This window comes from Pecten maximus, chromosome 4 (assembly GCF_902652985.1).
Source record: "Pecten maximus chromosome 4, xPecMax1.1, whole genome shotgun sequence".
In the NCBI taxonomy this organism is placed as follows: Eukaryota; Metazoa; Mollusca; class Bivalvia; order Pectinida; family Pectinidae; genus Pecten; species Pecten maximus.
The window spans coordinates 590267-601894 of NC_047018.1; the positions used below are offsets into that span (position 1 = coordinate 590267).

The 11628-nt window shown below is 36.3% G+C and overlaps 1 protein-coding gene across 3 annotated transcripts in view; it reads left to right on the forward strand.

The window, feature by feature from the left end:
* The window catches only part of LOC117324907, an 85062-nt gene extending 79032 nt beyond the window's left edge, over window positions 1-6030 (forward strand). For all 3 annotated transcript variants that reach the window (XM_033880744.1, XM_033880745.1, XM_033880746.1), the window contains 2 exons: window positions 4130-4202; window positions 4970-6030. In XM_033880744.1, the coding sequence (XP_033736635.1) occupies window positions 4130-4202; window positions 4970-5458 (562 nt within the window). In that variant the 3' untranslated portion in view covers window positions 5459-6030. The remainder of the gene's footprint in view (window positions 1-4129; window positions 4203-4969) is intronic.
* The last annotated feature ends 5598 nt before the right edge of the window (window positions 6031-11628 follow it).

Genomic DNA, 11628 nt, shown 5'->3' on the forward strand with positions numbered 1-11628 from the left:
TAAGTCAGGTAAGGTTACTGGACAAATACCAACATCAGGTAATGTTACTGGACAAATATCAATGTCAGGTAATGTTACTGGACAAATACCAAGTCAGGTAATGTTACTGGACAAATACCAACGTCAGGTAATGTTACTGGACGAATACCAACGTAAGGTTATGTTACTGGACAAATACCAACGCCAGGTAATGTTACTGGACAAATACCAAGTCAGGTAATGTTCCTGGACAAATACCAAGTCAGGTAATGTTACTGGATAAATACCAACATCAGGTAATGTTGCTGGAAAAATACCAAGTCAGGTAATGTTACTGGACAAATACCAAGTCAGGTAATGTTACTGGACAAATACCAAGTCCGGTAATGTTACTGGACGAATATCAAGTCAGGTAATGTTACTGGACAAATACCAAGTCAGGTAATGTTACTGGACAAATACCAAGTCAGGTAATGTTACTGGACAAATACCAACGTCAGGTAATGTTACTGGACGAATACCAACGTCAGGTAATGTTACTGGACAAATACCAAGTCAGGTAATGTTACTGGACAAATACCAACGTCAGGTAATGTTACTGGACGAATACCAACGTAAGGTAATGTTACTGGACAAATACCAACGTCAGGTAATGTTACTGGACAAATACCAAGTCAGGTAATGTTACTGGACAAATACCAACGTCAGGTAATGTTACTGGACGAATACCAACGTCAGGTAATGTTACTGGACAAATACCAAGTCAGGTAATGTTACTGGACAAATATCAAGTCAGGTAAGGTTACTGGACAAATACCAACGTCAGGTAATGTTACTGGACGAATACCAAGTCAGGTAATGTTACTGGACGAATACCAAGTCAGGTTAGGTTACTGGACAAATACCAACGTCAGGTAATGTTACTGGACGAATACCAACGTCAGGTAATGTTACTGGACGAATACCAACGTCAGGTAATGTTACTGGACGAATACCAAGTCAGGTAAGGTTACTGGACAAATACCAAGTCAGGTAATGTTACTGGACAAATACCAACGTCAGGTAATGTTACTGGACAAATACCAAGTCAGGTAATGTTACTGGACAAATATCAAGTCAGGTAAGTTACTGGACAAATACCAACATCAGGTAATGTTACTGGACAAATACCAAGTCAGGTAATGTTACTGGACAAATACCAAGTCAGGTAATGTTACTGGACAAATACCAAGTCAGGTAATGTTACTGGACAAATAGCAAGTCACGTAATGTTACTGGACAAATATCAACGTCAGGTAATGTTACTGGACAAATACCAAGTCAGGTAATGTTACTGGACAAATATCAATGTCAGGTAATGTTACTGGACAAATACCAAGTCTGGTTATGTTACTGGACAAATATTAACATCAGGTAATGTTACTGGACAAATACCAACATCAGGTAATGTTACTGGACAAATACCAACATCAGGTAATGTTACTGGACGAATACCAACGTCAGGTAATGTTACTGGACGAATACCAAGTCAGGTAATGTTACTGGACAAATACCAAGTCAGGTAATGTTACTGGACAAATATCAATGTCAGGTAATGTTACTGGACAAATACCAAGTCTGGTTATGTTACTGGACAAATATTAACATCAGGTAATGTTACTGGACAAATACCAACATCAGGTAATGTTACTGGACAAATACCAACATCAGGTAATGTTACTGGACGAATACCAACGTCAGGTAATGTTACTGGACGAATACCAACGTCAGGTAATGTAACTGGACAAATACCAACATCAGGTAATGTTACTGGACAAATACCAAGTCAGGTAATGTTACTGGACGAATACCAAGTCAGGTAATGTTACTGGACAAATATCAAGTCAGGTAATGTTCCTGGACAAATACCAGGTCAGGTAATGTTACTGGATAAATACCAACATCAGGTAATGTTACTGGACAAATACCAAGTCAGGTAATGTTACTGGACAAATACCAAGTCAGGTAATGTTACTGGATAAATACCAACATCAGGTAATGTTACTGGACAAATACCAAGTCAGGTAATGTTACTGGACAATACCAACATCAGGTAATGTTACTGGACGAATACCAACGTCAGGTAATGTTACTGGACAAATACCAAGTCAGGTAATGTTACTGGACAAATATCAAGTCAGGTAATGTTACTGGACAAATATCAAGTCAGGTAAGTTACTGGACAAATACCAACATCAGGTAATGTTACTGGACAAATACCAAGTCAGGTAATGTTACTGGACAAATACAAAGTCAGGTAATGTTACTGGACAAATACCAAGTCAGGTAATGTTACTGGACAAATATCAAGTCACGTAATGTTACTGGACAAATATCAACGTCAGGTAATGTTACTGGACAAATACCAACATCAGGTAATGTTACTGGACAAATACCAACATCAGGTAATGTTACTGGACAAATACCAAGTCAGGTAATGTTACTGGACAAATATCAAGTCACGTAATGTTACTGGACAAATATCAACGTCAGGTAATGTTACTGGACAAATATCAAGTCAGGTAATGTTACTGGACAAATACCAAGTCAGGTAATGTTACTGGACAAATACCAACATCAGGTAATGTTACTGGACAAATATCAAGTCAGGTAATGTTACTGGACAAATACCAACATCAGGTAATGTTACTGGACAAATACCAAGTCAGGTAATGTTACTGGACAAATACCAAGTCAGGTAATGTTACTGGACAAATACATTGTACCAATATCAGGTAATGTTACTGGACAAATACCAAGTCAGGTAATGTTACTGGACAAATACCAAGTCAGGTAATGTTACTGGACAAATACCAACATCAGGTAATGTTACTGGACAAATACCAACGTCAGGTAATGTTACTGGACAAATATCAAGTCAGGTAATGTTACTGGACAAATATCAATGTCAGGTAATGTTACCTATGTTACATATGTCAGGTAGGGTTACATTTGTCAGGTAGGGTTACATATGTCGTGTAGGGTTACATATGTCAGGTAGAGTTACAAAGTTCAACAGGGTTACAAGTCAGGTAGGGTTACCAAAGTCATGTAAGGTTGCAAAGTAAAGAAAGGGTTACCAAAAACAGGTAGAAAGTTCATTAGGGTTATAACATATACTAGGGTTAACAAAGCTAGGTAGGGTTGCAAAGTTCAATAGGGTTGAATATGTTCGGTAGGGTAACAAAGTCAAGTAGGGTTACATTTTTAGGTCATCTGACCCACAACTGCCATTGAGCTGGAAATTGGTGAGGATGTTAAGGAAGGAGAGCCAACAAAGTGTTGTTATTTTTTGGCCTTGTAAAAACTTTGACATGGCAGGCATGGCGGCCATTTTGTAACATGATTGCGCAATCATGGTTCTTCTGAACAACACCTATTTCAAACTTCTTCTCAAATTCCACCAGTGGGATTCAGCTCTAACTTGCCAGAAATGATCATGAGATGGTCCTGGCTAAGTGTTGGTATTTATTGGGTCAGTCAGAAATCCAAGATGGCTGCCATGGCAGCCATCTTGAAAAACACATTTTAAACTTCTTCTCCAGTTCCACTGGTGAGATTGAGCTGGAAATTGGTGAGGATGTTAAGGAAGGAGAGCCACCAAAGTGTTGTTATTTTTTGACCTCGTAAAAACTTTGACATGGCAGCCATGGTGGCCATTTTGTTGAGGTAGGATTACATATGTCGGGTAGGGTTACAAGTCAGGTAGGGTTATAAGTACTAGTCAGGTAGGGTTACAAGTCAGGTAGGGTTACAAGTCAGGTAGGGTTTTAAGTCAGGTAGGGTTATAAGTCAGGTAGGGTTACAAGTCAGGTAGGGTTACAAGTCAGGTAGGGTTACAGGTCAGGTAGGGTTTTAAGTCAGGTAGTGTTATAAGTCAGGTAGGGTTACAAGTCAGGTAGGGTTACAAGTCAGGTAGGGTTTCAAAGTTAATAACAGGGCTACCAAAGTCAGGTAGCACTCAACATATAGTTATAGATCCAAACCTGTTGTCAGGTATATATTTCTAGCTCTAAATCTTTTACAATATTTCATAACCTCAAGTGCCTTCAGTTGGTAAATGTTCTAATCACTTCTAATATTTATGTATTTGCAATTATCTATTTTTCAGGAATATGAACCATAAAGCATATATAGCTACAAAAGAGATTGAGGTCCCAGAGGTAGACAAAGGGATGGCAGAGGTTTGTATCCTGAAGGGTTTTTGTTGAAGTCAAGATTCTTTGTGTAATTTGGTCAAAACAATTAAAAGTTTATGGCATATTAATTCATTTATTATTATTTTAGTTTTTAAATGAACACTGTGGGGATCTTTCCCAAATTTCATATGTAGGTTTCCCTTGGTCCCTAGTTGTGCATATTGCATTTTGGGACAGATCGAAAAACAATATTTCTGACAGGTGGCCATCTTGGATTTTGACAAGTTTGTTATCGCTATTTCTCAGAAAGTACTGAGGGGATCTTTCTCAAATTTCACATGTAAGTTCCCCTTGTTTCCTAGTTATGCATTTTGCCTTTTGGGACCAATTGAAAAAAATAACAGGGCAGACAGGTGGCCATCTTGGATTTTGACAATTAAAGTTTGTTATTGCTATTTCTCATAAAGTGCTGAAGGGATCTTTCTCAAATTTCATGTGTAGGATTCACTTGGTGTTGGATTTTGACATTTGAAGTTTGTTATCGTTATTTCTCAGAAAATACTGAGGGGAATTTCTCAGAAGGTACTGAGAGGATTTTTCTCAAATTTCAGGGATATGTTACCTTTGGTCCCTAGTTGTGCATATTGCATTTTGGGTCAGATCAGAAAAGAACATCGCTGACAGGTGGCCATCTTTGATTTTGACAATTGAAGTTTGTGAAAAAAAGTCTTTTGTTTGACTGATATGGATCATTCATTGATAGGGGCAATTTAAGACAATGGTACGGTATATCTTTTTATTATCTTTTACAGACCTCTGGTCAGTTTCAAGGAAACAGTATTGATTCAGGTGTAGTTGAGGATAGCAAGTACTCTTCTGATGATGATCCAACAAGGGTCGCTTTGCTTCCCCAGAAAGCCAATGACTTATCCGACCTTCAGATCAAAAGAACAGAACCATGTAAAGCACCACTTATACAACAGGATGACCCTCAACATGTACATTCCAGTAAAAACAGTAAAGAGAACGTCAACTCTGCCGTCACAAGTGGGATAGGTTCTGGTGTTAGTGGTTCAGACTTGGGGCAGACATTGGACACAGGACAGACATTGTCGTGTCACCAAAGCCAGCAAGATAATACACTGTATAAGAACGAGTCAGCTGACCACAGTAATGGTCAGTTTGATGCTGTTGACGATGGTTACAGACGTCCCACTTTTGCAGACAGTTCAAGTGATTCACAATATAGTCCAGTCATTCAAGATTCAGTAGAGTCATATACGCAACCCACCATTTCATAGAGACCAACAGCAGGCAAATCCATAAAGCATCTTTTAAAGAAGTGATTTATGAATTTATTCAAGTTATATGTCTATAAACTGGTGTATATCACAATTCCTTGTGACGACGACTATGTATGAGTGTTATAATTCCGCCAGAGAGGAAAGACATTGAAAATAATATGTCACCTGAAGTCTTTCAGAAAATTCTTTTTGATTGTTGGAAAACATGTGAAAGTGCATAATTTATCTGCAGCAAGGAGTTTGGATTGTGCACATTTGTTATGCTTAAGCATGAAAACACCTTCATTTATACAAGTCCTAGAGATGTTTTGTTGTTATTCATATGATCACAGATTCATTAAGAACTACTAGTATTGGCTATATATATTTACCCTAGTATCAACATTACAGTTTTCTATCATATTTTTCGGTTGACAAATTTTTGATATTGCTTGTAGCAAGGATTTGTGATTGAAGAGAAAATGCATTCCTTTGTTTTTTTTTCATATATGCATCAGGAATTAAGCATATATGTATTGTTGTGTATATACATGTATTGTTGTGTGTGTATACATGTATTGTTGTGTGTGTATACATGTATTGTTGTGTGTGTATACATGTATTGTGTGTATACATGTATTGTTGTGTGTGTATACATGTATTGTTGTGTGTGTATACATGTATTGTGTATATACATGTATTGTTGTGTGTGTATACATGTATTGTGTATAAACATGTATTGTTGTGGGTGTTTACATGTATTGTTGTGTGTGTATACATGTATTGTTGTGTGTATATACATGTATTGTGTATATACATGTATTGTTGTGGGTGTATACATATATTGACAATATTGTTGCTCAGTACAATGTTATATTTACATTCTGTGTTGCATTTGCCTATATGTCGTTAGTAAACCAAATTGTATTCATCAGAGTGTATACTACAATTTACAGAGATTCGGTCAGAGTAGGGATACAGTCCCAGGTGTTGCTGGTCAAAACAATGGTCCCCAGTTACATTCGGCCAGGAGAGATTTCGAATGCTAGCATTGATCTACGTAAACCACCACAAAAAAAGCAACGCAAGTTATGAGAGTAAAATTTAATAATAGAAAAAATGAAGTTGACCGACTCGACACAAAATTATTATAAGCTCTATTCCTGATCTATAGGAAGCAATCAAATTGTCACTGTCGTCACACAGGGGCTCGTTGTCGAATGTCAGAAATGCTAGACACGACAACATTTAAAGTCCAGCCTGTTTAAAAAAAAATCTAAAAGTATCGACATGGTTTCTGGTTGTGTATGCATACTGAATTATAGTTATGTGGTTATTCACTGATGTCAAAGGCCTACCTTACTCAAAAATCGAGCCCCTGTGAAGTTGAACATCGTCTGCTAAGTTAGCGACACTGATGTGACCGGTTAGACTGGATTCTGTTTCTAATGAAATATCCTTGGAATCTTTTTCACCTGCTGTCACGACGACGTTCATTTAGAATTTAAGAGATGATTTCTTCTGAAAATAACGTAAATCCAGTCGATAGAAACATAAGTGTTTCCGAGGAATCGAGTCTGTCCTGTGCAGTACCCATTCAACGCTGCATCACTTCTAAATGTTAACCGTATATCATGCGCCGAAAAACGGCTTTATTTTTAAACAATCAGAAATTATGCAATTGTGAACAATTTGAAGATATCTACAAGCGTTTATAAAATATAATATAAAGCCAAATTGTGCAAAAAACATTTCATGTGATTGCTATTGTTAACAACATTAGGGACTATATTATTCCTTCTGGAAATTTCGGCTGTTCCGGTATTTGAACTTGATGACGTCAGTGATAGGAGAAGCGGCAAATTTAAACGCGTCTTAAGCTACAGTAAATAAAATAAAATTATGAATGTAAGTATAAGCATTGAACTGTTACCAAATGGTAGTATACAGTCGATATGAATACAATTTGGGTGACAGATGAATATTTCATGTCGCCCTAACATCATTAAACCCATATTGGGGGTCAGTTTTAGTAAAGCTGTTGTTTTTACCCAAATTCTTCATCCATAGGTAAAACTTGAAGCTGTGTTTCTCTCTTCATCCTAAGGGACAGATTTTTCATATAATACTTTCATATAAGAACACTTTAAATCACTACTTGTAAAATCTGTAATAGATTGGGCCAATCAAAATTGATTCAATAATTTTTTAGTAACAGATTTTTTTGTTGGCATCTTGTTATCTATAAAATATAACTGAGATATGTAAACAAATCAATCATTCCTTTAATGGACAAATTTTTCAATCAGAATTTAGAAGTTGCCCGGCCTGAATTTGACTTTCTTCTTCCTTTCATTAGTTTCATTGTATGTTATGCCCACATCATGATTTTATTATTTTTAGATGAATTTATTGACAAGAAACCCTACCTCTGAAAAACATTAGGAAGAAACACTGATGTTTGTTTATAAAGAAGTTGTTTCATAATTTCTTATTGTATGTGTTTATGTAGATTATGAAACTGTAGGTGTTAAGCCCCAAACTTATTTAACCCCATACCATGCCGTACTAAAGCCCCAGAATTATTTAACCCCATACCATTCTGTACCATATTTGATTATTTAACCCCATACCATTCCGTACCATATATGATTCAGATTGCAACAAATAAATAATTTCACCAACATTTTGGTTTCGTCCTAAAACTGTTTCGTCCCAAAATGTTATACATGTCTCACAAAACTAATTCAGCCACTCAGCATCTGTTTCTGTGTTTCCTAGGTTTGTAGCTATTTTTCTGAGTAAGGATTAATAGTAAGCTAGGTCTTAATACATGAAAATTAACAATATTTACTCCATATTAAATACAATGTATTATGAGGTAAGATTACAGGTGCAGAAAGATGAGAATTGCTGAGGTCGGGGTTCCCGTATAGATATCAGGGTTATTTTTACTGGTGTGTAAATTTTAGATATCCATATTTTGTGCCATGTCATTCCTACTTCATAATTAAGGCCAGTACATATTAAAGTGAACTTACAATGTATATTATGGTGAAGTCAGTGAAAGAATGTTTTATCAATGAATTCAGTGAAAGAATGTTTTATCAATGAATTCAGTGAAAGAATGTTTTATCAATGAATTCAGTGAAAGAATGTTTTATCAATGAATTCAGTGGAAGAATGTTTTATCAATGAATTCAGTGAAAGAATGTTTTATCAGTGAATTCAGTGAAAGAATGCTTTATCAATGAATTCAGTGAAAGAATGTTTTATCAATGAATTCAGTGAAAGAATGTTTTATCAATGAATTCAGTGAAAGAATGTTTTGTCAATGAATTCAGTGAAAGAAAGTTTTATCAATGAATTCAGTGAAAGAAAGTTTTATCAATGAATTCAGTGAAAGAATCTTTTATCAATGAATTCAGTGAAAGAATCTTTTATCAATGCTACAGGTTCAGCATTAGATCTGCAATTGTAGGCCAAGAACAAATCTTTAGCCAATCTGTCAAAAAATCATATATCTATCTCGTTTGTGGATGTTGTACTAATATTTCATGTGCAATGATTGTGTATAGTAAATGTGTGATGGAGTTACCTCCCTTCCCATACCCACGGGTTACAACATTAATTGTGACCAGTTCCTATGATTGTTCTGGTCTGTTTGTAGTTTCTCTTTATTGCATTCTTAATTCAAAGTAACTATTATCAATATAATTATCTCCTTTATTCTAAGCCAGTGTGTTTTGCAGAATCAGAGGTTGTTGTGGAATTTTCCGGTAGTTTTATGGAAATGCATCATACACATATATAGCTCTGTAGAATTCGTTTTAATTTTCATTCAGTTGTTGCTGAATCACTTTTTGTTAAGTCTTGATATATCTGCTTAGAAGGAAATCCAGCTAATCGAGAAATTTAACATGAGATAAACTTGTTCATTGTGTATACATGGTGTTAGTATCTCAGTATGATAGGATTTATTCAACCAATGTTACAATTTGTTTTATTAGTTAAATGTGTTGTTGTATAAAGTCACACATAGTTGTTAGTATTTATATGTACATTTCTCATTAATCATTGTTTGTATTTATATGTACATTTCTCATTAATCATTGTTTGCTATGTAGTATTTATATGTATGTTTCTCATTAATCATTGTTTGTATTTATATGTACGTCTGATTTCTCATTAATCATTGTGTGCTATGTAGTATTTATATGTACATTTCTCATTAATCATTGTTTGCTATGTATTACTGCATTTCTATTGGAATTATAAGCAATATAGAATCTCAACAGCAAAAGGAAATCTTAGCATTTTTTCTCTTTTGTTGGGAAATCTGAAGATATGATCAAAAGAGTGTTTTTATACAAGTTAAGCCTACAAAATTTTTAAAATAATTATAATTAATCTATTCTACAACTAATTTTCAGTTTATACTTTGCGTTCATTTTTTGTAACTAATAAGGAAGGAGTAATAAAAAATAGCCTGCCAGTGCTCTGCCTTGCAGCAAGCGCTCTCTCTCCCTCTCTGCAAGCGGACATTCTACTTCTAGGCTGAAGTGATCTTCCCACTAGTCTGTGCTACAAAGGTGACCTATACTCTCCACTTTAACATTAATTTGAAATTGAATAATGCACAAATTATTCAGAAGAATGATCTTTTTCTTTGCTGATATTCCATGTTTGTTTTTCGATGTATAACTTTTGAACTGTAGGATCAAAGTCTGAATCAAAGTCCAGAAATGCCCTCTAATCCGATCAACATTACCAGATTGTGTGTCGTTGTTATACAGCCATTTGTGCCATTCAGTAGACTTGTCGATGTGTATGCTTCTATTTATATAGTGTGATACAAATCATTGCTATCATAGTGTAGACTTAACAGTGAAAGTGATGCTTTATTGTATGATTACTTTATTTGTATTTTTTCAATTTGCTTATTCCCACAGGTAGGTAAATTTATATTAATGTGAATGCCATTCATACCTGTTAAAGTTTTAGTATTTGTAGGTTAACTATATCGTTTTAGTATTTGTAGGTTAATTATATCTTCAATATTCTGTATTTTTTGTTCCGATGTAATAAAATTTGACAGATTTTGGAGTAAAAGAGTTTTTGGAAAAGAGTTTAATTCATCAATGTAACTTCAGTGTTACTGTACTGTCAACAAGGACTTGGCATGAGTTTTAAACTCTAAGCTTTGTTTTTAGCCAACCATTATCAGATGGTGGGCTGTTCAGATCACCCTCCTTACCGTTATCAGATGGTGGGCTGTTCAAATCACCCTCCTTACCATTTTCAGATGGTGGGCTGTTCAGATCACCCTCCTTACCGTTATCAGATGGTGGGCTGTTCAAATCACCCTTCATCTGACCGTTATCAGATGGTGGGCTGTTCAAATCACCCTCCTTACCGTTATCAGATGTTGGGCTGTTCAAATCACCCTTCATCTCACCGTTATCAGATGGTGGGCTGTTCAAATCACCCTCCTTACCGTTATCAGATGTTGGGCTGTTCAAATCACCCTTCATCTCACCGTTATCAGATGGTGGGCTGTTCAAATCACCCTTCATCTGACCGTTATCAGATGGTGGGCTGTTCAGATCACCCTCCTTACCATTATCAGAAGGAGGGCTGTTCAAATCACCCTTCATCTGACCGTTATCAGATGGTGGGCTGTTCAAATCACCCTCCTTACCGTTATCAGATGGTGGGCTGTTCAAATCACCCTCCTTACCGTTTTCAGATGGTGGGCTGTTCAAATCACCCTCCTTACCGTTATCAGATGGTGGGCTGTTCAAATCACCCTTCATCTGACCGTTATCAGATGGTGGGCTGTTCAGATCACCCTCCTTACCGTTATCAGATGGTGGGCTGTTCAAATCACCCTTCATCTGACCGTTATCAGATGGTGGGCTGTTCAAATCACCCTCCATACAGTTATCAGATGGTGGGCTGTTCAAATCACCGTTCATCTCACCGTTATCAGATGGTGGGCTGTTCAAATCACCCCCCATCTGACTGTTATCAGATGGTTGGCTGTTCAAATCACCCTTCATCAGACCGTTATCAGATGGCGGGCTGTTCAAATCACCCTTCAGCTGACCGTTATCAAATTGTGGGCTGTTCAAATCACCCTTCATCTAACCGTTATAAGATGGTTGGCTGATCAAATCACCCTTCAT